Source organism: Neolamprologus brichardi, chromosome 17 (genome assembly GCF_056152115.1).
Source record: "Neolamprologus brichardi isolate AB-2024 chromosome 17, ASM5615211v1, whole genome shotgun sequence".
Taxonomy (NCBI): domain Eukaryota; kingdom Metazoa; phylum Chordata; class Actinopteri; order Cichliformes; family Cichlidae; genus Neolamprologus; species Neolamprologus brichardi.
Window position 1 is genome coordinate 32,846,232 of NC_142120.1, and position 27,929 is coordinate 32,874,160.

Consider the following 27,929-nt stretch of genomic DNA (forward strand, 5'->3'; position numbering starts at 1 on the left):
TCCATATTGCGTAAGCCCTTAATGTAAATAGTCGAGGAATGGCTTATAACCCACTAACAGTGAAGGCAGCAGGGAGGCATAGAGACCAGGAGTAAAGACAGTAAAGCGACCTAAAGAGGAATAAGCACAGTCGAAGCTTGTCGTTGCTTTCTCCCCTCAAAGAAGAAAAAAAAATTAAAAGTTGGCCAAAGAGAAACAACACTGTTATTTACGTCAGCTCACGCAAACATGCATGCTTGTTTTCACTAGCATAAATGTGCACGTAAAAAAAGCGACTTGATGCAAAAACACACACACATATATTTATATATATATTTACACATAAGTGCAACGTTCGCAGTGAATATTGTGCAGCCAAACGTTAACGCCCAGCGTTGCACACACACCCCTTTTCTGGGCAAAAACATTCAGCATGCTGTGGAATCTAAATATAATCATTTCTTTTTAATTGCATCCAACTCGCATTTAACGTGTGACGAACAACGAGCTCGCTTACCTGCAATCCCCCTGTTTAACGCCCCGTGTTTACATGAATATTTTTAATGACGCAGCAAGACCACACAGAGCAACGTGATTGTCGCCATTTTTTGTTGTTATTGAATTCTCCAAAGCCATGTGACAAAAAAAGGGAGAGAAAAAAAGATCGTGATTTTAAAATCAGGTTTCCGGTTTCGCGGACAAAAACTACTTTTCCGAAGCTAAAAAAAATAAAAATAATAAAATAGAATAAAATTAAAAGGAAGGAAAAAAAGGTTAATCTTCTGAGCTGCTGGTCTGATGGATTAGTCTGGTTATTCCACTGACTGAAGACTCAAGGTTGTGCGCAGTATTTGACAGCTCCGGGACGCTGCCGCCGCCGTATGGCTCGCAACAAGTACTCCCTAGATTCCACCCGTGCGCAAATGTTTCGCGGAATGACGGCGTCTCGTTTGCTTGTTTCTGCGCCTCATGCCAGCAGTGCGAAAGCGTGAGAAATTAAGCGGCGTTGTAAAGGCTCCGATCGGCTGAAAATGCTGTCAACAAGTGGTGAAATCCAAGCATAACCAACTACTTTTAATGATTAGCGGGGTAACGAGCACGATTTTAACGCAGAACTCTCACCATTGGTTTAAAGTGACCTTCCCACTGCGAAGCAATTAACTGTGTAATACAAATAAACCCACTTTTTATTTTTTTTAAGACCGACATAATTATTTTATTTTTTAAATAATCTTTTTCCTTTTTCCTTGTTTTTTTTAATTTTATTTTGATGTATTTGTACGCGCCTACGTGAGGTAAATATTATTATTTTAACACGTGGCTATGATAGATTGGCAGATATATGGATGGATAGAACAGCAGTATTTCTTTTCTATGCCGTTGTTACATATAATAATAAAATTAATGTAAACGTTCCCCTCTCTGTCTTAGAGTGACCCATTAGTCTACATATGTTTGTGGGCTGTATATTTAAAGAAAACTACATTAACCAGTTTACCCTGCGACGTTCTCCCATCCGCATTTTTTCTGGATGAATGTGCGCAGTAAAATAGGGCGTTCTGGAGACTCCCTCATTCATTTGCAGACAAATCGCTAGTCTTAAAGACGAAGGCGTAGCGTAACGTTTCCATAAGAGAGCCTGAAGAAAAAAGAAAAAAAGGTGTTTCGACTTGATCCGAGTCTGAGAGCAGGATAATCCCACTGTGCGCAGAAAGTGGGCTCTGTCTGCGTAAAGATCCACAGACTCCAGAGATAGGCTGAAATTTACATTGGCAGAGTTTTTTTTTTTAAACCGTCCTAACCTTAGATCTATTTGATTGCTCATGCTTGCAACTGATGAGGAATTTAATTAAAAGGTGAGCCTATCTCTGTCTCTGACGCACAACCTGCAGAAGTGACATCTGAGCATCTTAGAGTTTTTGTTTTCACAGTAGCTTTTAAGATATGGCCAAGTTATTCCGAGCTGCTATCATGGGTCCACCGGGATCAGGGAAAGGAACGATATCCCAGAGGATTGCGCAAAGTTTTGGCCTGCAGTATCTGTCCAGTGGTCATTTTCTACGAGAGGGCATAGCGGCAAAAACAGGTAGGATATGCACAGCAACCCAAGCGGCAATACTGTGGTGTAAACAGGAAGAAACCGTGCGCAGAGGGAAAAGTTGATGCAACTCTTAATTTTCTTCGCTGCATATCTTAAATTCACGAGCCCCCCTTCTCCCGCGAATGCAAAAATAGCAAAAATACCAATCCTGCTAAGGTTGCAGGAGGAAGTTGTGCGCATTTGTTTGTGTCCACAGTTGTTTCACTGCAAACTTTGAGCCCTCTATCCAAACTGCACCGAGCAAGACATTTATTGTTACTATCAACTGTATCTGATTTCAGTCAAATTCACCCAGAGTACTAACTCCAGCAGTTTCTCCAAACAGCCTAAAACCGTTTCTTTCTGTCTTTCTTTCTTTTTTTGGGGTTTTTGCGTGCGTGTGTCTCTCTGCACTTCCTCATTGTGGCTACAAAAACACAGTCAGTTTAATTCCCAGCATGTGCCAAGCTCACACTGACAATAACATTTAGTTCACTATGGAGGGCTTAAGTAAAAACACATGTGCCTTAAGAAAACCTTGCTGCCATGTTTCAGGAAATAAATAAATAAATAAATATATATATATATATATATATATATATATATATATATATATATATATATATATATATATATATACATATATATATATATATATATACATACATACATACAATGTTTGCTTGACAAACCCTGTAACTTAGCATGAATCTTTTATGCAATTATCTAAGTAGGCCACAGAGTTTACACTGTAATTTCAGATGGATAAGGCTCCAGGTTTGTAGAGTGTCTGGTGAGACCTCCACACTGACACAACAGGCCCAGTCCTGTTTTGTTTATGAACTTCAGAATCTGGAATCACAAACAGACACGCGTTGTCTGTTTTCACCTGTCTGTTGTGTATCAGAGGCAGGCTTGCTGGTGAAGACCTATGTGGAGAGAAGCATGCTGGTGCCTGACCATGTCATGACCAGATTGATGCTGCCCAGACTGGAACAGCTGAGCGGTCACAGCTGGCTGCTGGATGGTAAGAAGAACTAGGTTGTTTTTTGTTACAATGAATGCTTCTTTCTTTTCTTTTCTTTGCTTTACTTTTTCATTAACACTTACATATAGCACCCTGCCCCACTACTCTGTCTTTATTGTTTGTAGTGAGGTTGGGAGGGATGTTTTCATGATGCAGCCTCATGGCAGTATCTTTCAAATCTGATTGGCCACCACTCGGTGCCACCCCTCAAATCCTGATGCTGAAAGCTAGAGGGGGAAAAAAAGAAAGAAAGCAAAGACACACTTCTGTATTTTCAAAAATGAACCACAAAGAGTCATATGCTTTGGCTTTACTTAAATCTGAGGGGATTAAAAAAATACTCTCCTCACTATTCTACATGTGAGTAATAAAGTTTTATGGTCCGATGACCTGGATGACTAAGAACCTTCAGACTTTTAAGGTACTGGTTTTGCAAGTGTGTGTACACACTTCACAGGTAAAATAAAATGTAAAAAACACTTTCCCCTGCTTATTTAAGCATTTACAGGCAATAGCATTGGTCCATTACCTTTCACCCTCACAACCCCCCCCCCCCCCCCCCCCCAAAAAAAAGATCACTTTTTTACGATATTCTAATCATATGCTAATAATCACATACTTTTCATCAGTCAGTCATTAATAGCAGTCTTTATACAGGATACTCATACTTTTGGAGGAACTTGTTACATGACTAAAGCGCTGACTTTGCAGGTTACCGTGTCTCTTTCAAGGTTGAATATTAGCCATTGCCATCAAGAGAAATGCAAAACATTGACGAAACAAGCTAGTGGGTGTTAAACCAATTCAAACCTTGAAGCATGAACAAATAATTGAGCAAGAGGGAAAGCAAATCAAGGTTACACACACACACAGACACACAGACACACACACACACACACACACACGCCTGCATTTCCTCGATCATGCCTCTGTCATGCCTTTGCTAGTCTGTGTTGCTGGTGCCAACTGGATATTTGGTTTTTACCATTCAAAGTTCATGTCATGCTTTCATTTACCTAGCTACATACATGCACTATAGACTCCCAGTCTTTGGCATGTCTTCAGTATTTTGTGTCTCTTTCTGTGTTGCAATCTTTGATTTAGTGCTTTTCTGTGATTCATTTGTGGGCTCTGGCATGGCAGCTCTAACCCTGGTGGTTAGAGTTTTAACGGTGCATTATTAACCAAAAAAGAAGAACAGGAGGGTTCGAGAACTGTCAGTTCTTGGACACAGATGAAAGGTACAAACCAGGAACACTGTGTAATGTAACATTTAAGGTCAACTGTTAAAAAAAACCTGCATTGTCATAGCCAACAGAACTAGAAATACAGAATCCATTTGTAGATTTGACTTCTGCCATCGTACGTCCTTGAAAAACTTTGTATCGATTCCTTGTGTTCCGTAGGTTTCTTGGCTTGTGGTTTCTGAGTAAAAAAAGAGAAAGGAAGAAGTCTCCAGATAAAGATCAAAGCACCCAAAACAAATGTTTAATGTGCAAGTGTCATAACAAAAACATGGCATAAAATAGGGGCTGAGCCCCTCCTGAAGTCCACAGTTGTCTCCACTGCTTTGACACCGTTTAGTTCCAGGTTGTTGTCTCTACATCAGGCTGTCAGACGGTCAGTTCCCCCCTGTAGGCAGGCTCATCCCCACCTGAGATGACCCCAATAAGGGTCATGTTGTCTGCAAACATCAGAAGTTTGAAAGCATAGTGATTGGAGGTGCAGCAGTTAGACACAGGGATTGGCAGCATGAATGAAAGGCACTGGCTTGTCATTTCTGCTGGTGCTCGATAAAAACCGTGTAACTGAAAGCTTCGGGGTTTTTTCACCCCATCCATTCACAAGTGCAAAATCCTGATATAATATCATGACTGCAAACCATTCCACAGGAAAACTGTAAACACCTTCTGCCAGCTGGTGATATTAGCAAGAGGAAATAACAGCATCTGAAACTGTAAAACAGAATATTTCATGTGTACACTGTTTCTTCCTCATGCTATTGACTGAGCTGTGATCGTACCTTCAAAAGTGCACTTTCACTTTTTAGTCTTTTAGCTAACTCAGTGTGTAACATTGCTTTTTTCCTGGTTGACCACTCGATGACTCATGTTTTCCCTTCCCTCTCCCTGACTGTGCCTAGGTTTCCCCCGCACACTCGGACAGGCTTTGGCCCTCAACAATTTGTATCAGCTAGACTTGGTTATCAGCCTAAACATCCCCTATGAGACTCTCAAGGAGAGACTGAGTGACCGCTGGATTCATCCAGCCAGCGGCAGAGTCTACAACATGGGCTTCAACCCTCCCCGAGTGCAGGTGTCAGCAGCCTGGAAGTGGCAGCATAGCCACAAAGTTTGAAATAGTTTGGAATTTAGATTTTTATTTTTTGTGTGGATGTTTCTTCCCGACGGGTTTTGTGTCATTGTGGGTTTTTTTTTTTTAAAGCTGTTAGGGATTTAGTGCCTTTCTTCTACAGGGTGGAAACCTGCCAAAATGAAAGGCTGAAACCAGATGAGCGGGAGGATTGTTGCCACACTCCCGCACCACCACCACAGCTTTGTGATTAGTTTTCTTTAGTTTTTTTTAAGTTTCCAAAGTCCCAGTTAGCACATAATCACAACTATCTTATCTTATATATAACTGACTTATCATTATCTTAAATATGCAATATTTAACATTGTGTGACGTGAAGATATGAAGACTCCAGTGCACGTTAGCGATTCACAAATATGATATTGTTGTTTTTATGGAGTATTTCTTATAGTTAAAATGTTCTTAAAACAACTGCAAATTGTAAGCATGAACTAATTACAATGGAATCAGATTGCCATATTTTTATCTTATGTCGACTATAATATTCCTGAAAGTAAGCTCTTTAAGATCAATATATGGGTATCATGTTGACTGAATATTGTGGACTTAATGCAGCATGCGGAGGCAAATGCACTGTTGTTTGCTAATTTAGTGTATTGTACTGTGCTTCAATCCCATTTGCAAATGTCATTTCACTGATTTGTGTTGTGTTTGCCTTTGCTGCATTGTTGTAACCTATCATTGCCTTCCTCAGGGTAAGGATGACATCACAGGAGAGCCACTGATTCAGCACGATGACGACAAGCCGGAGGCTCTGACGGCCAGACTGAGACATTACAAAGATGTGGCAAAACCCGTAATTAATTTGTACAAGTCAGTAAATACTTGCACTTCATTTGATCTTACTTTATATTTTGTTATTTTTTTACATTTGTTTAATCATAGTCATATTGAAATAGCTTCTAGAGGAAATATAAAGTATGATAATTTAATACAAGTAATACAGCTTGGGTTTGAACATTACATGTATGTCTTGATGTTCAATCATCCAGGTATGTAAATCTCCAAAAGTTGATTCTGTTCATCTGGACATCTTGAAACGTTTCTCCCACTAAAAACGCTACGTCCAGATGAACAGAATCAACTTTTGGAGATTACAGTTGCATGTGTGTAAATGTTTGGTCGCAGAGCTAGAAATAAGTGACTTCTTATTACCCTACTTCATCTCTACATTGTCAAGTTTGCATTAGTCGCAGTTAGCATGGCACGTCTGACTCTCAAATTATTGTCAGTGGGGATTGTAGGAAATAAGCTAATAGAAAAGTCAATACACTTGATGCATCCGTTCTAAATTGTCCATTTTGTGGTACAGCCTCCAGATAATGTAAGAACTGTACCCACAACTTGCTTTTCCTCTCATTTGTTCTCCTATTTCTTCACTCAGGTCACAAGGAATCCTGCACTCATTTTCTGGTACAGAGACGGACCGGATTTGGCCTTATATCAATTCTCTCCTCAGCACCAAGATGCACACACAGCCATCAGATACCTGCCAAGCTCAGACACCATGAGTCTACCCCGAATGAACAAAAAACCAAGGGGAAGGGGGGGAAGAAGTGCAGTGGTGCCTTTACGTACTGGCCTGGTGTCAGCTTTCGGTTTTGCCATTAAGAGTGAACTTTAGAACAATGGACCAGGTCACTGACACATGTTTCTCATTGACTGTCCAGTTTTCCAAACGAAAGGTTGTATGAAAATTTTCAAAGACTTATAGAATGAAGATTTTGACAAATTCAGATTCAGAATCCTGACAGTAAAACATTCAAGATCGTTCAAGCCTGCTAAAAACCAAAATGCTTAAACATCCAAATTTTGCACAACACTTTCATTAATCAGTTTATCACACATGAATTCTGATCTTCAGTTGCTCCGATCCAACCACTGAATGAGCCAATATGGAAAAAGTGAAGTAAAGTAAACACTAACGTCTGATTTATTTCATAGTAAAACCAAAAAACGATGGGGGAAATAATACTCACATGATTAAAAACACTTACAGTTTTTTAAATATAAATCACAGCATAAAATATCATCACATTATTGCCTAGAAAACACACACGAAGAGTAAATATTCTCATGCCATTGCCTTCACTGAGCAATAGTAATGTTCATCATCGCCCCTTATATGAAAACATCATTTGAGTCATTTTTTTTCTTAGACACTAGAAACCTGTTAAAGCCTGTGTGCTACATGCAAAGTCATCTGTTACATACAGAACTGTTTTTTTTTTTTATTTAAATGTATTTGTGATTGTACACTATAGCCATCAGTTACACAGACAGTGCAAGCTGTAAAAAACTGCTAATTTTTTTTGCTGAAATACTGTTAACTTTGGTCTGCAGTCATCTTTGGACTTGTACAAGAATCCTGTACAGTGACTCAGCAGCACTGGGATGAAGATCAGTGCGTTCAGTATTGTTACATTCCTTAAAACATGCCATAAGGTTGCCTTGAGATTCTGATCACCAAAATGTGATATTTTTGGTATGCTGCAATGATTTTGCAGTGATTGTTCAGCTAAATACTTTTATGATTCGGATATGGTCATAGATGCAAAGATGTTCTCCTGTCTGGATTGTTTGAATGTATAAATCAGTGCTGCAGGGTGAACAAAATGTAGTAGGTCTTTGCAGACTTTGCTTTGTGGCTTTTTTTGTTTCATGTGATTGTTTGAAAGTCGCAGTGATTATTCACAATACACAATAGCTTATGAAATGATGACTAAGACGGTAATTTAGCCACACTAATAACTAAAACACATCCATCATCAAATACGTTTCTAAAATATTTGATGTAGCTCTGTTAGTGCTGTCCAACCATTTTAAAAACTTGTATGTAAATTAGCATCTGTTTTATTCACTGCAGCACATTTCCCATGAGCTTCTCTTTGTTTTACATCCCAGGTTTGTAATGAGGTTTTTTTCTTTCATTATCTGTGTTTTGATTGTATGGGTATGTTGTACATTTGATTTAAAAGTACTATGAGTTGACTCTCATATTGTAACCAAAGAGGAAGTAGACATGAGAGTGCAACAGAGCCTGGGGAAGGAGCCAAATAAATTGATACATGTTTGCTAATGTAGGACAAATCCAGACTCTTAGAGGGAAGTGGGTTTACACTGTGCTGTGTAGGACTGAATGCTTCTTAAATGAATGGATGTGGCAATGGGTTTGCCTGGTGTTCATAAAGTGTTGTCAAAACATGTTAGGCATGTTAAATCTGTTTACCCGGGTTTCATTCATTCAGTCAGCTTTCATTGTTATTCTATGCGATTAAGCCAGTACTTGCTTAGCAACATGCACTTGTGCACAACTAGATACGTTTCTTAAGATCATGCAATATTGTGTACGAGACCTAGGAGATAATTAAATGAATGTAATAATGGGTGTACAAACACACACCTTGTGTGTACAGTGTGTTCTTTAAACTGTTTCTCTACTTAATAAAGAGGGCTGTGTGACCACAACAACGTATGCAAGAGCTACTCCTAGGACTTTAAATACAGTGCACGCTTCTGTCTATACTATGGTAGTCTCTCTTCCTTCTTGTCTGTCTTTCTTTCTAGAAAATATAAATGTGTGAATCTTGTATCTCTCAAATCCTCTGAGGAAAGCAAAACGCCAAAATCTAAATGTGTGCCAGCTGCAGGGCATATTTAAAAGACCAACGCTAACACACACTGAAACCACACGAGCATGCTTAGGAATACTATCTCTGTCCTCCCTTCGTGTCTAATCCTCTCTGATCTGTGAATCAACCCCACGTGAATTAGAGCTTGGGTGAAAGGCCTTCTCCACCGTCGCGGATTACCGTCTCATCTGCTGTGTTTACCTTCGACGGGAGGCGCAGCAGGGTCGACTGTGAACACCTGATCCAGATTTGGATGATGAACAATGTTCTCACCTGCAACAAACCAAACCAGACACGAGGATTATTATTATTATTATTATTATTATTATTATTATTATTATTATTATTATTATTATTATTATTATTATTGCCCGGGGCGGCATCGTGGTGGGGGGCGGCATCACGGGCATCGGCAAAAAAAATAAAATAAAAAATAAAAATTGCTCGTACTCATGCTGCCCCAACGTCATGCCAGCGCATACTGGGAATGGCATAGGCACCGGTCGGTTTTCTATCGCCCATTTGCTGGGAGCAGGCGCACACTCCGTTTGCGAGGTGCGCCTGCTGCTTGGGAGGAGGGAGGAGAGGGCGGGGCGGCGGGGGAGTCTCTGGCTGGCTGGAACAGCATCTAATAACCAACTCGCAAAATAAAAACAAACCAACAAACACGAAAACACCAGATGTTATGATACTGACTTATAATTTGCACCGATGTTTTTTCGCAATTCTGTACGCGAAAAGTGAGCGCGAGAGCCCTCGGTGCGCCTGCTCGCTGCCGAAGTCAAAGTAAAACTTTATTGTCATCTCCGCTACATACAGTCCAGTATATAGAGAGACGAGACGACGAGGCTCCAGTTACAGCAGTGCAAGTAAACAAACAATAAATATAAGAAGAGTAAGAAAATAAATATACACTTCAGGACCAGGGGTAAAGGGATCAATAACAATTTAAAATTTATATTTTACAGTTTGTGTAAAATAAAAAATATATATAAAAAAATTAAAGTCTCACACACAACCCGTCGAAAGGGGAGGGGGGCCGGCTGCTTCCAAGTAGATCACATTTCATTCATAATGATGTAAATCCAAGCCCATTATGTATTCATGATTTGAGTTGTGTGAGATCCCAGAAATAAACAAAGTGAATCTGTGAACTAAGGTGGAGGTCTTTTAGGTTATGTTGTGGTGATCCTCGATATGGGGGATTTGTGTTCATACTGGAGTGCAAAATTAAAACCAATGGAAGATGGACAAGAAAAGTTCAAAGCCATCAGGTGCTCAGTTTAGAAAAAATAGAAAAGAAGAGGAGGAGAAACAAGCAAAAGATGCAGGTAAGCAGATGTGTCATTGGATAACCAGGGTCATCCTGAAACAATCAGAATCAGAATACTTTATTAATCCCTAAGGAAATTATGTGGGTTACAGTTGCTCCAAGAAGAAATGGTAAAAGTAGTAACAGTAACAGACTAAACTCCAAACAATACATTATTTTACAGATTTTAATATTAATTAGCCATTGTCAGTTGTTGATTTGTCCTGTTCTCATTGTATGACGAATTACGATGGCTGTTTGGTAGCCGTTTGCATACTATGCATACTCTCTCTCTCTTCATATGTGTGTGAGTGTGTTTCTCTGGTGAAATTCAGTATGGTTCCGACAACAGTTTTATGTCAATGGACAATCCTTAATGTGTGTGTGTGAGAGAGAGTGTGTGGTGGTGGGGGAGGGGGGGCGCCAGAGGGTGTGTTCACCCAGGGCGCCAAACAGGCCAGGACCGCCACTGATTGCAATGTGTGCCAAATCTGAAGCACGTCTTGCATTTTAGTGTCGTTTGGCTGGCTCGTGACTATTGCGGGTATTTTTTTTTGTTTTTGTTTTTTCAAATCTGCTTTATGAATTTCCGGTCACCAGTGCAGATTTTTACAATTATTGAACGCATCTTTGTGTGGAAACATTCTCCTTGCTCTTCGCTTCTCCGTGCAGTCCACTCCGGGTTTTCCCCCTTCAGTTCAGGCAGGTTGCGCTGAGCGGCGCAGTTTCTACTGTACAAATTCACGAACATCCACGCTCCCACCACCGCCTTGCCTGTAACTCATCCACATCTTCTACAGATCTACCAATCGCCATCGCGGGACTTTGTTTGTTGACCATGTTCCAAAATGTGATTATATGATGATGCCGTAGCCTCCTGTTGTTTCTGTCATTTTTTACGGGTTAACCTGGAGTTACCGGGGAGTTGTTACATGACAGCAGGTCTCACAGGGCGTTTTTAACGCACTGACCTTTGACTGGCAGCGAATGACAAATCAAAGGTCGGTGTCTGTGAGCAGAGCGCAAAGCGCATCTCCACCTCGGCACAAGACGGCGCTCCCGGGAGGATGGTAGAAGGCGCTCAGAAAGGTAAAGTCATCTGCTGGATTTTCTATTCGCTCTTTGATTGAGTTTATGAGAATCACAATTTATCGTCTCTGCTGTGGCCTCAAAGCAGGAAGAGAAGCGGAGAGCATCACGATCCGTGTGTGGATGTTACATAATATCTACCTCCGGAGATTGTGCCCACTTCCCCGACAGTTCATCCCTGCTCGGTGGACAGATTTCGCTTCCAAGGAGAAATGTTTCCTCCCAGTTAGCATAAGAGAAGGATTGATTAGAGTTTAACAAATTAAAATACACTTGTTTCTGTGCAGTTGGCCTATATTTTGCAAGATGCGCTTACGATTAGGATGAATGACATCATTTGGGTTATTTCTGTCAGGGGCAACGATTTTCCCTCCCCCCTTTGCATATAAGACATCGTGTCCCTTCTGCAAGAAAATCACAGCTATTGTTACTTTGCTCGTACTGGCATCGACCTGAGGTGACTGGCTCACGTCACGAGGACTGGCACTTTTCTTTTTTAGTAGTATTTAGATTTTTCTATTGGCAGGTGATTTCGACCATAACTGCATTTCAGGAAATCAGTTAAAAGCACATCCTGTATGTCCCGTCTTCAATTCAGTCTCGCAGGACAAATTTCAAGAAACAGAAACTGTTTAGTCAGAGCACCGATGTTAAATAATGCTGTAGGAGGAAAGGGTGCTATGTATTTTCCATCACATGCACCATATTTATCACCGAGGGCTCGCTCTGGTTGAGAGGAAGGCTCCTCTGTTTTGATCCAATAGCGTACCTTTACATCACCAAACGTCATGCACACCACGTGAGCGGATTACAGGACTTGGCGTGGATTGATGTTTAACCACTGCCTCACCTTTCGCACCAGGGTGTTATAGTCATCCCTCAGGATTTAGAGCATGACTTGTTTAATGCAAACAGGCGTAAATGGTTTCATTGTGGCTCAGTATAAATTGTGTGCACAAGGGCTTTAAGGCTTTTTATGGTTAAGTGAAGAGAAAGTCAGATAAACAGGCAGCATCATTCTGTAGATTTTCATGACAGTGCTGATGAAAGCTACAGCAATGCACACTCCAGCAGCGACAATATTTACTCAGACATGTAAGAACTGATGCAACACCGGCACAGCAGTTGATTCAGGTCTGTTACCTGATTTATCAGCAGAGTCGAGCAGCTGATGCAGCAGATTCCTGGATTCCGCTTTAACTGTTATAGGGATAATGATTAATCTTCAAACTACCTTTGAGGATAATGGTAAAACCATTATAAACTGTGATACAGCTTCTTTTCACGTTACAGCAGTTGCCATACAGCAGTACAGTGGAAATAGAAATGAATTCCCAGAAGGTCATAATAGCGGCTTCTCCCATGTCGTTTAAAATTTAATGGAAAACAATATAAGAGGTGTATGGTGGTGCGGTGGTTAGCACTGTCACCTCACAGCAAAAAGGTTGGCCCATGTATTCAATAGATGAGCTACTGTAGCTCACTTTAGTGTCAGAGTACTCAGTGCATCACAGTTTGTTGCGTAAGGGGCTGCATAGCTGCAGACCAATCAGGGTACCCATGCTGACCCCTGTACGTCACTGTACAATGGACACAGAACTGGACCACAGAGAAATGGAAGAAAGTGGTCTGGTCTTATGAATCATATTTTCTATTACTTCACGTAGATGGCTGGGTTTGTGCTTGCTGCTTACCTGGGGAACACCTGGCACCAGGATGCACTATGGGAAGAAGGCCTTCCCACAAAGTAAAAAATATCTCAGGAATGGTTTGAGGAGTTTCAGGTGTTGAGTTGGCCTCCAAATTCCCCAGATCTCAATCCAGTCGAGCATCTTTGGGATGTGCTGGACAAACAACTTCGATCAATGGAAGCCCCTTGTCACAACTTATTGGACTTAAAGGATCTGTTGCTAACATCTTGGAGCCAGATACCACACCTTCAGCGGTCTAGTGGAGTCAACGGGTCAGGGCTGTTTTGGCAGGAAAGGGGGACCAACATACTATTAGGGATGTGGTCATAATTTTTTGCCTAATTGTAACCTTGACATTAAAACCAAATTTAGAGTCTGAAAAAAGCCTTCAAAATCGTGGGAACGGACATTTAGTCCCCATAAGTGAATGTTGGTTAGTTTTTTACAGATTATATTATATATTATAAAATACAGATTTGAATACAGAACAGACAAAAAGACAAACACAACGAGATGAATTAAAGCACATTACATGCTACAAATAAGTATTTAAGTTCATGTGTAATGACAAAGCAAAGAGCTCATACTGCACCTGCTTGCTGTGTGCTCAACATGCAGGGCATCACTGGCTAAATACTGGAAGGCACGGTTCGGAACTAGACTGGAAGCTCCTTTGCGACAATGCAGGAGCAGCACGTTGCATCCGGTTATGGCCGGGGTATCATTCTTCCCTTTTGGACATTCCGTTCCCGCTGTGCTTTGAGCTCCCGTCTATTTTCCTAAAAGGGTTTCCCAGGCTCATGTCCTCTTTTCAGAACCATGCAGGGTTTTTGTTGCCAGGGGACAAGGCCTAGGAAGGAAGCATGCCATCACTGGTCAGTGCTTTGTCCTACACGGACTTGGGGTCATAACACAAAAATGAAACGGACAAATTTGGAGCTAAGAGACAAATCTGCCTAATTTTAATGGCTATTAAAATCCAAGTTGGTCCAAAAAAAGAAAAAAAGAAAAAAAAAAGAAATTCTTTATGAGGAAGAGTTTCCTTTTTGTGGCAAAGCATGGCACTATTGTGCCCCTGCTCTTATTCATTCTGACAGAGCCAGGAGTCCTTGTTCATTTTTAGTGCAGGAGTCAAATGAAAACTGTTCTCAGTTATGGTCCCCTAATCTGGACCTTATTTACACAAACAAAAGCAGCTCTAAATAAATTCAGGTGTTCAATTGCAACACTGGGAGCATTATCATTTAAATCAAAAATTCATCTACACACACACACCTCAGACCATTCAAATCTCTGCCTCTACTATGTACATGTCATTGCAAGCACGATTCATCATTTGACTCGAGTGTGGAAATCCAACAGTTTAGTCCCCTTCATCACTTAAAATTGAACTGATTTACTGGGAGAAAAGAAGCCACTGTTCAAATCATCTGTTAATTATGTGAGTCCATTTTAAGTCTATATTTTGCTGTCTTATTGTAAATTTTAATACCTTTGGGTTCTTTATTAGTTTTGCCCAAAACAAGTCACTTAAAGACATGGACTCTGTTAAACCGTGACATGCATTTTGAACTATTTTGGGACATTTAATATGATTTAATCCAGCATAAACACTGGAAGTAAGTGCAGTTCTTTACAATTGTCCCAATGTTTTGCATTAATGATATAACAAGTGAAAGATTTGGGATATTACTTACCAGATTTAAACGAATGCTTCTAGTCTCAACCAGCCTATTAGAGAGTGTGAGTGCAGCTTTAACGCAGGACGACTGTGAGTGAGTTGGGGTGGATTTCCCTTGTACTCAGTCGGGGACTACAGCAGTAGCACAATCGTCGTAGTAGAATGCGCTGCTGAGAAAAGGAGGACGCAATAGAGGAGAGAGAGAGAGGAAGAGAGAAAGAGAGAGAGAGAGAGAGAGAGAGACCACCCGGTTTTCTATCACAAACAGAGGAGAGCGGCCACCCTCTCATCCCCGGACATGTGGTGCACCCAGCAGCAGCAGCAGAGGAGGAGGCACTAGCAGCAGCAGCAGCTCGGGCAGCAGCGGCGGTGACGGCGTCGCTTTCTACGTCTTCTGGGCTTCTTTTGTGTTTAATTTCCCTTCTTTTGTTTCCTTTGGTAATGAGCTTGCTGGGGGCCTACAAGAAAAAGAGCAGTTACGATGGATATGAATCTTTGCAGCTGGTCGATAGCGGAGGGGATAGCTTCAGCATCGGCAGAGGGAGCAGCGGCGGCACACTTGGAGGCTCCATATCGGCCACCCTCGGACCGAAGGCGGGCCCGCTGAGAGAGGAGGACTGCAGCACCATGGACAGCTCAGGTAAGAGCCCCTACCGCCTCCGGCTGCTTTACGAATGGCGTTTGGAGCCTTCGTGGACGCGGAAAGGGCTTTAATGAAGGTGCTTTGACTTTACTGAGTGTTACCGCGGCCTGTAATTGTCTTGGTAGCAGTGGACAACATAATGGCTAACATAAGTGAAAGTAGCCTACAGAGGAATCCTAAAATCCCAGACCCCACCTAAGAGACTGTACCGAGCTGCTACTGTAAAATAGATGTAAACATATATGTCATATATGAATTTGTAAATACGCCTTACTCTTCTTGCATAACCTATCTGTCCCTACCAACTTCAAACAGGCTTCTATAGATGCAGATGTTTACTGTATCCAAAAATATGTTCTGAATTTTTTAAACACTTATCAATTTTTTTTCTTCTTTAAAATTACGGGAAAAGTCTATGCAAAGTAATTTTATTGCTACATTTGGGTGCTATCTGCTACGTAGACCATATTTCATGGTTTATTTACTTTGCACATGGGCTTTAAGACCAAAATTCTACCGCAGCTGTAGCGGAAATATCATATGTCAACAGTTAAGAGGATAAATCTCGTTTAGTTTGGGGCGGTAGAAGCACAAATCCTCTCTTTTTAGGTTTTAATCTGGTAGTTGTTGATGACAGATTATTAGCCCCACATATCTGATCTATAAGAAAAACAAAAACTCCAATCCACCAAAGTGCTGTAATTTAATCCAGCTGTTTGATTTCATTGGTTTTGACAGATTCAGTTTTTTGTTTAAAAATAAATCCTATAGGGTGGTATAGTTTTGGGATAGTTTCTGTTGCCTGTGCTCCTTCCATACTTACTATTCCTAAAATAGAAGACACCATGATAAGAGCCAAATACCTGGCTCATGATACAAATATACATTTTTGTCACATACCAGACATTTGGCTCTTTCCATGGACTCTGCCAGTTTTAATAATAGCAAAGCATTAGCATAACATCCTATGGACCTATGGAGTCATGTGATGAATGTGAATATGAATGCTGATCAGGCTTCCTTCTCTTATAAACGTATAAAAGTAATAATTTGAACATGTCAAGTGTGAACAACCAACTCAAACTTACAAATAATTTCCAGTTTTAAAAATTGAAATGACAGCACAATTGTCCAAAAATATTAGCACCACAGTTATTAATACCTATATTACAGAATAAAAACGACAATTAAAACATATGCAAAATAAATAAATAACATAAGGCTGATAGGCGTATCTAGATTGTGGGGCCTGTTTGTAGAATGTGTGTTCACCACACTGCAGTACTCTGTGGAGTCAGCCAGTCTCCAGAGATGAACATTTGTGTGAAACAAAAGAAGCTGGATGAGGAGGGTGGGAGGGTCAATGAGGAAAGGGGATTGTGGGTGGGGAATCTGGTGTGTGTGTTGGGGGGGGGGGGGGGGGGGGGGGGGCACTCCTGTGTCAGATGTCTGCCTGGCCAGTGTGTACAGACAACCTTTTTGATCTGCTTGTGTGTGCACGTGTGTGTCTATGTATCCATCTGTTTTTTCCCCACAATGCTGGATGCGGAGGGGTAAAGGTTGGCACTCTAGGAGGAGGGAACCACATTCAAACAAGCTATTGATCTTTCTCACAAAGCCAAGGGCCCTCTGTGCTGCTGATTTCCTGTGCTCTCTTCCTCTAAATGGCCAGGCTAACCGCTGCTCTATTACCTGATAGAGCCTGTATCACAGCCTCCTCTGGTGTCTCCATTAGCAGGGTTTGTCACTGTAGTTGGCTCACTAGCCAGCAGACTCCCACATCCATCTGGTCATGGACACAGAGGCACATGGGCGAGCTACCAGACCAACAGGAAAGCAAACAGGCAGATTCTAACAGATCTGCAGGGGGATAATGACTGAAAAAAACAGAGATAGGCAAAATGTGCTGAAGCAAAGGTGAGGGTCACATTGAGGGTGTATGACTACAAGGTAACCACACTCTAATAAATATAGATAAAAACAACTTAGGAAATAGATAGAAAACAAAGTAAGCCTGCACAATAAAAAAAAAATATAACTTGCTTAATTAAGCACTGGTATCATTTCGATTGTAATATTTCAGCAATACAATAAAACTAAAGGTCCTAATGATCTTGATGAATACACCTATCTGTACTTTTTGTTCACCACCGCTAAATACTTTCTAAGTTATCGTGTAGCTAGCTTAGATTTTTATTGTCTAATTTAATCTAGATTGGGGTTTCTAAACTCTGCGGTCACACAGGATGATTAATGGGCCATTGAAATCATGTTAAATACAATTTTTCTTCTTAAATATAGATTGCATTGCCTATTTTAATGTGAGTCTTGTGAAGTTTGGCATTTCACAGTCTGTCTGAAATGATCATATCTTCAGGCCTATGAAACAATTTGTTGTTGTAAGCAGATGCTGCTTCAGTTTAACAGCCAGTAAGTCTGAGAATCACTGCGTCAGCTTTATAAAAAGTCATTTGGTGTAAAGTAGCTGATACAGCTGACACTGTGCAATTAAACTGTCCAAAAAGGGAACCACTTAGGATAATTAGAATATGGAAAAAATATAGATGAGTGAACGGTGATAAATGGTAGATCATTGGTCCAGGTTCGCTTTCCAGTTTGGTTTCAGTCTTCAGCAGGGTCTTAGTACTTCCCCCCAAAATAAGCAATTGTTTATCTTTTGAGTGAAGGGATAAAAAAACCAACCAACATCACCTTGTTAGATCTTACTACAACCCTTTCTGCCATTTACTGGGGTTAATTTATACAGAGCATGGCATAACCCCACCACAGTTTACCATCTGTTTAAATAACTCAGCTGTTTGATATTGTCATTGTATGTTTATCAAACGTGTTTCTGTGGACACTGCAGTGCCCATAGAAACTCTTCCACTCTTCATTATAGCGTTGCTTCAGCTCGTTGAGGTTTGTGGGCATTTGTGTATACACAGCTCTGTTAAGGTCTCGCTGCAGCATTTCAATCAGGTTGAGGTCTGGACTTGGACTGGCCCATCGCAACACCTTGACTCTTTTCTTTTTCAACCATTCGGTTGTAGATTTGCTGATATGTTTGGGATTGTTGCCTTAATGCATGATCCAGTTTGGACAAGCGTCAGCTAAAGCTAAGGAGGGTGAAAAGAAAAGTGTCTGGACTTCTTGAAGTTTCTTGAAGACGTTTAACCTGTCATCTGAGGAGCTTTTTCAGTTCTAAGAGCAACTGGTGGAGAGTCCCAGATTTTTTAAGCCCTATTGGGAGTGTCCCTAAATGGTGTCCAAATTAATGGGCTGCATCCTCCTGAGGCCGCATTTGTAGACCGATTACGTCACAAAGGCTGTCCAAATTCGTAGACTCCTCCGAATGCAGCTGACAAATGCATCCTCCTTTTCCCCGAATTTGAAGGATGGGTCGGGTGTATCCTTTGTGGCCCACCATATCCAAGAATTTATAGCGCAGCCCAGCCAATTCCAGTTTTCAACAATGGCGGCCGCTACTAAGTTTAAATATTACTCTTATTACTCTTTCTGGGTCACAAAATAAACTTTTAACATATTTTCAGGCAAAAATGTAGCTGTGTAAACTTCAAATATCTGCTCGGTTTATCAAGATATCACATATTTGCAAAAGCGCTCCGACGTTTTCAGAGACGTCTGTTACCCAACAGCTCGATAGCTAGCCGGGAGCTCGAGGGTCACTAGAGCCGGCGAGAACGGCAAACTCCCGGCACATCGTTTTCAGATCACCGCGGTCTTCCACTACTCAGATTAAATGTGATATATAAGTCACTTAGATAAACTAAAAATGTTGTTGTTTGGCTTTTTTCAGTGTTTTATTTGTTCGTGAGTAAATCGGTTTGGCTGAGATTAAAGTTTATTGATTAGATAAAATAAAACTTTATTAATCCCTCGGATGGGTTCCTCCTTGGTTTTCACACAGCTGAATAAACGTCAAACAGAAAACTGATTAAACAGAAGTGTGTTAGCTAAAGCTAACATTTGATGCTAGAAGAGTTTGGAATACAGACGACTTAAGGTTTGACTCAGTGCCTGCAAGGTGCTCAGGTTGTGTGGTTTCAAAACAAGCCCAGATTATCACCCCTCCACCTCCATGCTTGACAGTTGGTATGAGATGTTTGTGCTGATATGCTGTGATTGGTTTTCACCAAACGTTGTCTCGTCTGTTTGAAGGACATTGTTCCAGAAGTCTTGTGGTTTGCTCAGATGCAACTTTGCCAGCATGTGCTGTACTGCCACAGTCTTTTTTAGAGAGAGAAGGGAAATCCATCCAAACAACCTGCACTTATTCAGTCTTTTTCTAATTGTACTGTTATAAATGAATATTTAGCATGCTAACTGAGGCCTGTAGTATCCGAGATTTAGCTCTTGTGTTTTTTGCAGTTTTCCTGAGCGTTGCACAGTCCAACCTTGTGCTGAATATCGTGGCACGTGTGTTAACACACACTTGAATGCTCCATTTCAGCGAACTGACCAAAGCTTCTGGTTTTCTTTAGGTCCTGTAAAAAGTTTTTCACAAGAATGTACGTAATGATGAAGTTTAAAACACAGATGAAACAGATTAGTCGGGCTTGTTTTTAACTATCCCAAGCAGCTTTAAGGATCTGAAGGTTCAGAAGTCGTGACAAGGTTTTTTAAAATTTTGAATTTCAAAACTTTTGTAAAAGAATCAGTTTGCCTAATTCTCTGTCAGCTTCCTCCTACACTTAGTCAGAGCTGTAATACCAGCGTGTCATGCTTTCAGCAGCATGTAAAGGCTTGCTTGTCATTCAAAGGAGCGGAATACACTTCTGGTTAAGCTGTGTAGTAGATGATTAATCATAGACTCCTTGTCTTATCAGCAGCATCTATAATTAAGCAGATTAGTGTCGGGTTGACACCGCAGTTGTTGAACTTCAGGAAGAAACAAGGCCCATGATTATGGTACCCCTGAGGTTAAGTGCAGGGTTTTTGCCTTTCGAGCTTTAGTTGTCACAGTTGTCCCTGTGCATCTATCTGTGTTGTTAACACTAGGCTGGATATTGAGGGAGTAAGGTTTGAGGCTATAGAAGGAGGGAGACATATGCTGACAGCCAACAGATCCCTCTGGACATGAATAGAACTGCCTTGTCTTTTTTCCTCTCACTTCAGTCACCTCTGTCTTCCCCTCCTGTTTCTATTGGTCAGCTTAGTGAATGTGATACTAGGCAGCTGAGGAGGGGCGGTGTGGGCTATCGGACTGGTCTTCTTTAAGTGAAAAAGCTCTTTTGGATGTGACATTTCTTTATGAATGTTTGCTCATTCAGCATCACTGCTGCTTCTCCATCTGTACAGGTATCAAACATAACTGACGCATACACTTAGTTCTTGATGTCAGGGTAGAGTGTAGGATCCTGATTTTCTTAATCCTGTCAAGGTCACTGACTGGCAGATGTGTATGCCAAGGAGCTTAAAATGGGTCAAAACGTACTACTGAAATCACAGCCTTGCCTAAAAAAAGGAAAGAGGACTGTTTTAGCTTTTATTGTTCAGTGTAGACACGCCCAATGATGCAACTATATTTCTGAGATAAGTGACTGGATTGTTTAATCTTTATTATCCTTGAGATGCTTTTTGGATTGCAAAGAGTAGTCGACACAAACCTTACAAAAAAGACACACAAATCAAACCGAACCAAACAAACTAGCCAACTACCAACCTGTCTATCGCTTTGCTTTTAAAAAATGTTTTCTAGGGTCTTTGTTGTCTTTAAAAATGTTGACACATTAGAGAGAAAAAAGGATGAAATGTTCCAAGGACAAAGACATCAGCTAAAGGCTACAAATTAACTATCACTATCTATCTATCTATCTATCTATCTTAAAGACATGTTCATGCAGTTACATTGTATAAAAACTCGACTTAACACTGGTAATCTTTGCTGTTTGCAAAGTTCAATTCAATTTTTTTTAGCATGGGGGAATTTTGGTGTGTCACAGGCTGCAAGAGTTTTATTTCTCAGTAAAAATAAATCCCCGTCATGCACATCATGCCTCAGCAGTCAGAGACCAAAAGTCTAATTTTGGAACTTAGTGAAGAATCGCTGCAAATACATCATGCATGTGGCGAAGGAGTCTCTGTCGAAGGAGTTTGAAGCAGCTGCTGTCTGTGGTTCTATATCAAACTTTGCATGCAGCATTTCTCCTAGACGTTGTTTGTAATGTCTTTGCGTCTTTCCAAGCTCCTAAAATAAGGATGGAGTTGATGCTTTCAAGCTTCTGATCCAATTGCAAAGAAAACATTTATCAAAATGTCAAGTTTTGACATTTTGATAACATAGCAAAAGTATGTGGGTAGATGTTTCAGATAAAAGTGAAAGTTTTTGTTTGGCTTCTGATTTTGACAACCTCTGAGCTTGGCCTGACAGTCTGACATGTTGGTTGGCTGACATGAAAGGCACGGCAGCCAACCAGCACAAAAACAAATATGTCCTTGCATAGCCCGTTAGCTATTCCTATGAGCTATTCCTGTCATATTCCATTTTCAGAGTTAGAAACATCCCACAAACTACTAACTAGTGGTACAGTAGTTTCTCGTCATAATGAACCATCTGTGTAACCTCAATAACCCTTTTCCCCAGTACTGTCCAGATGAAAGTCATCGATAAACCCATAACATCTTTAAGAGTGTGAATCTGACATTTCCAACTATTTAAACCATAGAAAAACTTTGTACAGACTCAGTCTGTTTTTGCACAAGTGCGCAGTGTTCCTTCTCCTGCATCACTGGGACTTTTCTTTTTGAAATAGAAGAAGTTGCCTGTTAAAAATATTTTGCAATACTTCTATTAGTTTATCCAGGCCAGTGCAACACATAAACTAAGCTTTCTTTGTTTTTAATCATGGGAAAAAACCCACTTGCATCACCAAACCCGAAAAACAACCTTACTCTGGGCCCGATCTAAAATTTGATGCTCAGCTAGCTTAATGATCCTCACTGACCGGTTTGGTTGGGAGAGGCTCGTTTCACTCCTCACAGATCAGAAACTCAAGCACTGACTGAATGCTTCTCTGTCGGCAAGTGCACATTTCTGCAGACAGGACAGGTTGTGCATGAGCATGATGCTAAGAGGAGACTTTGCCTAAAATCCGGTTGTGGGTGTTTGTCTGCGACATCATGTTTAATGGCGGTAGATTAGTCAGCACTGCCAGATGATATAAAGTAATGACATGGTGGTTTCTATGCACAGTAGGTGAAGAGGGGAGACAGAGGAGGGAGGGTCTGAGTGACTCAGATTAAACACATGGGCCTCATCCAATGTTAAGAATATATGCAAACACACACAGATGCGCATGAGCTGGTGTGCATTTTAATGTGTGTCTTGTCTCTTATGTCCTTCTCCATCATTCCTTCACACCTACACACATGTTTACTCAGTGTGTAGACCAGTGACTCATGTTCATCACCAAATGAAAAACCTCTGAATTAGGGCTCGAAGGATCGCGGGTCTTCGAGCACTGCGTGTAAATCCATCATTTGCGCAAAAACGTATGATGGGACGTTTCAGCGGAAGGTTGCCCTCCTCTCACGTGTAATTTTGGTCGCTTTCCCTGCGCCACAAAGGTGGGATCAGCTACAGTGACTGCCCTAAAGCAAAATGAAGTAGGAATTTGTAGGACATCAGTGACATCAGAGCTTGAAAAGCTTCTTGCTCCTTTGTTCTCAGATATGGATGCAGGCTATGGCGGAGGACTGCTGGATATGGTCAAGGGAGGAGCGGGCAAGTTCTTCAGCAACTTTAAGGACAACCTGAAAGACACGCTGAAGGACACCTCCACCAAAGTCATGCATCAAGTTGCTACGTAAGTGACCACTGCATTCATATGGTTTCATATTACAGGAACGAATACAGTTTTGCTCAAATGTTATACTAATAAGCAAAGATTATTTTTCGAGAGACTTGAGCAACAAAAGCAATGGAGACTTGGTCGGCTACTGCAACTGTATAGAGGTGATGATTAAAAATTAAAAAAAACTCTTAGTTGATTAAAATGTGGCTGATCTTATGTTCAAGGTTGTCGTGTTGTTTATGTCCAGACAGAGATTTTTAGCCTCACATTAACGTCTATTTCAAACTGACCTGAATATTGTCAAAGATCATCACTGTTGATGCTGTCCAGCAGTTTTCAGGTGAAGAGTTTGAGGTTTACAATCCTGAAGGGAGCACATCCTGTGAGGAACAAAACCAGGAGCGTACTTCACTGGGTCAGATGGTCAATACAGAGCTCTGCTGGAACATGGATGGACCTGAGGGCGAGTGTCTGGTGCTACCAGCATGTCTCATTCATCAGAGCATTTTTTGGCCAAACTAACCCAGACCTTGCCCAATACCTGGATCACTCACAAGAGTGATCAGCTCTCTGCAACTTTGTTCACAGCCCAAAAACAAAAACAAGTTAAAGCATCGCAGAAACAAAGTCTGACCAAGAGACAAAAAGAAAAGAAAAAAAGAACAAAAACAGCCCAGAAGTGCTCAAAATGATGACCTTTAACATAAGCTCAGTCAGTGCTTCTGATTTTTACAGATACGGTTTTTAGTCATTGTGATCACATCTAGTTTATCTTGAGTTTATTACCATGTGACACTGAATTAAATACACTGTGCAGTCAAACATAAGGGCCAGGGGTCAGAATTGGCCCGCCAGAGACTCCAATCAGGTCCACTGGATGGCTTTGGAAAATGTGAAGGAGGGCATAGATTTTGGACTTTTAACTTTATTTTCCTAAATTTTTACAGTTTTTCTACTAACCAGGGACCCTATTGTCATTCAAAACACACCAAAGTAATAAATAATAATCTATAATTTTTCTATAATTTTAGAAATGCTAACAGATGTCTCACATTTACTGCTGCAGCATTTCTTATATTAAATGAAATTAAATGTGTAATTAAACTTCTTTACCCTGTTAAAAAAGGAACCATCACTGGTTCGGCCCTCTTCAGATCAAAGTAGCCGATGTATTTGGCAAACAATTCAAAACGTGTTTGACATCCCCGCTGTAGATATTTTTCTAGTGTTGTACAGCCAAAGATGAATACTGCACACAAGTCCAGCTTAAATCTGTGCATTGCGCTCGTTCAGTAGCGAGCGAACTGGTTAACCGAATGCTGTTTCAGATGTTGATTACAAGCGTCTCCGACTAGCTTTAGAAGTGAAGCAGCAGAGCGGTTGGGATGGAGGGAGGAAAGAGTGAGGTTTCAGAGTCTGGCACGGCTCGGTCGTCCCAGTGTGTTTGTGCACAGGCATCTGCACAGGGCGCCACAAAGAGGCCTCTGTATTATCAAACACACACACACACACACACACACACACACACACACACACACACCCCTACGTTGCTCCCCTCACTATTGACTCAGCAAGTCTGATTGTGAAATTTCCTCTCCGGGGTCTCTCCCTTTCTGTCGCTCACATCTTGGCAAACCCCCACTCTCCTGTCCTCTCGTTCCCCTTGTGTTTTTCGGTTGATCGACTGCCCGCTTGGCTCCACCTTTCTTCCTCTCCTCTCCTCTCCTCTCTCCCTCCCTCTTTGGTGTCTATTGCCCCACTTCTGGCTGCATTATTCATGGCGGTTCATTGTGCCAAATGGCCAGAGCGCTGCTGATACAGAAGGATTCATTTCATTAGGAACCTGTGTGATGCGATGTGAAGTGTGTTTGTGGGGACTGTATATGCATGTGTGATAAGGGATAATGGAGGGAGGAGAAGTAGGCTAGCTCATACCTTTTGCTTTCTTAAACAGTATGCATTCAGACCACTTCCAAACAATTCTGTTTCGATTAATCATTATTCCAGCAAAACATTTCATATTTTCTTGTTATGTAGTCTTTTGGTTAAGTTGTTGCTTAACAGAAGATTTGAGTAAATAGATTTTGAGCAAATTTTGGACTTTATCTCAAATGTGACTGCCAATATTCAACCGTGTCTGCTGACATGGACAAAGTGTTAAGGCAGGTTTAAATGAGATACAAGAATGTCAACCAAGGGAAAAAAAATTCCCTTGAGCTTCCTCGGTATAACGTGACACCTCTGCTGTTAAACGGGCCTTCTTTGAATGCCCAGACAGGTCTTGATCCGTTCCTCTCTGCTTCTGTTCTCATGTGTAGTCAAGAGAAAGAGCTGCTTCTGAATTATTAAAACCAACCTGTGTTTCTTTACGTAGCTGAAGAAGAAAAAAATTGCAGGGCAGGCGACTTGAGGCAACAGTGTGTTTGTGTCTGTGAGAAGTGCAATGAATATGGAGCCTTGATGGCTGCGCTGGTTTTGTGAATAACACGGTGTGCTTGGTCTGCACCCAGGCTGTGACCCCTACTCCACGACCTCCCTATCAGACACACATTAATTTGCCTTTTTCCCTCAAGTTTTCAAGCTTTGATCTGCATCTAAAATTCCAGTTTTCCCAATTTCATTATCCATGTTATTTTTCAGACACCAAAACACACAGAACACAAACTTACAGCACATCTTATCTACAAAAATAAGAAACTCTGGTGAGTTAAAAAAAAAAAATCCCACTGTGATTTTGAAGAGTGAATGAAGCTAAATCAGGCCCCGAGGATAGATGATTGCAGTGCAAACACTATGTAGCCACTTAAATTGGTTTAAGCAGACATGCTATAAAAATCCTGCTTAAACAAAATGAAGACAAGTGAATTTTAGAGAAGACCATAGGGGAAATGTAGAGAGCCCGACTCTAATATCCATCGGGATCTAACCCACTTACATTGATTTGGTTGAGACTATGTTTGTGTAGCTTTGAGAGGTTCTAATAGAGCACCTCACTTCTCATGTATTCAGCCTGAAATGTCTTATAAGCTCAGGGTGTTTTCTTTCTTGGAGGAAAACATGAACATGAAGTGCTGTACTGCTCAGAATGGGTTTAATAACATACCGGTACATCTATACACCAACCCAAGCAAGTTTACCTTTTGGGGTTTTTTTTACTGTTTTTTTTTAGTATCACAAAATGTGAGTTATTACATCAGAGTTAATACCAATATCAAGTTGAATAAAGTAGTGCAGCAATAAGAAAGTCACATAACAATTACTAACTGCTAAAAATTGTTGTTTTGTCTCTCAGGTCAGATAGAAGAAAGAAAAGATCAGTGGTGACCATTAGTGATCACGTAATCTACAGAAAGATGCAAACGATGGGGATCCTGTTACAAGCCCACTACAGTAACAAAGTTTGGATGCTGTGTAAACTGTAAATATAAACAGAATGCAATCATTTGGATGACCAATGATTGCATTCTGACCAATCGAATGTAGAAAACATAGATAAAATATTTTGGAATGAGAAAATGTACCACTTTAAAGAAACTATTAGCTCATTTTAAATTTGACGGCAGTAACTCGTCTAAAGAAAGTTGGGACAGAACTGCGTTTACCGTCTTCTCTTTTGTGTTCATGGTGAAAGGTCTGGACAGCAGGCGGGCCAGTGTAGCACCTGGAGTCTTCTACTGTGAAGCTGTGCGTTGTAATCCGTTGTAATGCAGTATGTGGTTTAGCATCGTATTGCTGAAAAAGACATTGTCTGAATGGGAGAGTACGTTGCTCTAAAGCCTGTATATACCTTTCAGCATTGAAGGTGACTGTTCAAGCAGTCATTTCCATAGGCACTAATGCACCAACATCCCATCAGAGATGTGGACTTTTGAACTGAGAGCTGATAGCAAGCCAGATAGTCTCTCTCCTTTTTAGTCTGAAAGATTTATCAACAATGTATTTCATCTTCACTAAGCATTTTCCGCTTTCAGTCCATTTCAAACAACCTCTGACCCAGAGAAAAATCATCGGCCCGAAGAATTGATTTTCAGCCTTGTCATTTAAAGAGATTTGTCGGGATTCTCTGAATCTTTTTGATTCGGATGTTCAGCTACTGTGTTCTGAAAAAGATCAGATAAAGTACTTTTACATCAAGGAACAATATTCTGATATGTTTCTGAAAATGTTTTACAATTAGAGACATCTTTTGCAGATTGGTAAACATCTGTCTATCTTTACTTCTCAGAAACTCTGCCTTGGTAATATGATCTTTTTATACCCAGTCTTATTGCCAGCCTGTTACCAAGTAACCTAATTAGTTGCAAAATGTTTCTCCAACTGTTTCTTATTAGTACCACTTACCATTCCAGCCTTCTGTCCCCCTGTCCCAGTGTTTTAGAGATCTGTTGCTGCCATCAGTACAGTACAATAGTACAAAGTGTTTTAGTTCTCTTTCGCCTCACTTTTGTTGACATCTTTCTTCTAATTGGCTGATACTCACAAACAGAAAGTTTGAACAGAAGGTGGGTGGGGCTTCTGTGCTTAAAGCCAGCACCGTGTGCCTTAAGGCAGCGGTCCTCAACTCTCACGGTCCGTGAGTCATTTGGTACCGGGACGTGAGAGTTG

General features: G+C 40.9%; 2 protein-coding genes and 2 long non-coding RNA genes across 8 annotated transcripts in view; 2 read left to right on the forward strand and 2 right to left on the reverse strand.

Moving 5' to 3' along the window:
* Positions 1-1,436: 1,436 nt before the first annotated feature.
* On the forward strand, positions 1,437-8,934 carry ak4 (adenylate kinase 4). Of its 2 annotated transcripts, XM_006808137.3 has the most exons (6): positions 1,437-1,835; positions 1,911-2,065; positions 2,967-3,086; positions 5,230-5,402; positions 6,154-6,272; positions 6,844-8,934. In XM_006808137.3, exons 2-6 carry the CDS (start codon positions 1,924-1,926, stop codon positions 6,968-6,970), a joined length of 681 nt encoding a protein of 226 aa, XP_006808200.1. In that variant the 5' UTR covers positions 1,437-1,835; positions 1,911-1,923; the 3' UTR covers positions 6,971-8,934. The 2 variants fall into 2 exon arrangements, with proteins under 2 accessions (XP_006808200.1, XP_087687128.1); XM_087831002.1 differs by having other exon boundaries at positions 1,439-2,065.
* Positions 3,669-9,604, reverse strand: LOC148097988 (uncharacterized). Its single transcript, XR_015716694.1, has 3 exons — positions 9,542-9,604; positions 9,293-9,364; positions 3,669-4,770 (listed from the first exon to the last, which is right to left on the reverse strand). It is a non-coding gene; the product is annotated as an uncharacterized LOC148097988 (long non-coding RNA).
* A 1,541-nt stretch (positions 9,605-11,145) lies between these two features.
* The window catches only part of dnajc6 (DnaJ (Hsp40) homolog, subfamily C, member 6), a 33,431-nt gene continuing 16,647 nt past the window's right edge, over positions 11,146-27,929 (forward strand). For 3 of the 4 annotated variants that reach the window (XM_006808139.3, XM_035915489.2, XM_006808140.3), the window contains exons 1-2: positions 14,793-15,504; positions 23,201-23,336. In XM_006808139.3, coding sequence (XP_006808202.1) covers positions 15,306-15,504; positions 23,201-23,336 — 335 coding nt within the window. In that variant the 5' untranslated portion in view covers positions 14,793-15,305. Of the gene's footprint in view, positions 11,493-14,792; positions 15,505-23,200; positions 23,337-27,929 lie in introns of those variants that run through there. The other variant, XM_006808141.3, reaches the window with a different exon arrangement.
* LOC102786834 (uncharacterized) lies at positions 13,036-15,099 on the reverse strand. The gene is made up of 3 exons (XR_437651.3): positions 14,881-15,099; positions 13,776-14,033; positions 13,036-13,462 (listed from the first exon to the last, which is right to left on the reverse strand). It is a non-coding gene; the product is annotated as an uncharacterized LOC102786834 (long non-coding RNA).

Coding starts and splice junctions, on each gene's coding strand:
- ak4 (XM_006808137.3), top strand. CDS start 1,924: ATGGCCAAGTTATTCCGAGCTGCTATCATGGGTCCACCGGGATCAGGG. Junction 3,087..5,229: donor TCACAGCTGGCTGCTGGATG/GTAAGAAGAACT, acceptor GACTGTGCCTAG/GTTTCCCCCGCACACTCGGA. Junction 5,403..6,153: donor TCAACCCTCCCCGAGTGCAG/GTGTCAGCAGCC, acceptor TGCCTTCCTCAG/GGTAAGGATGACATCACAGG.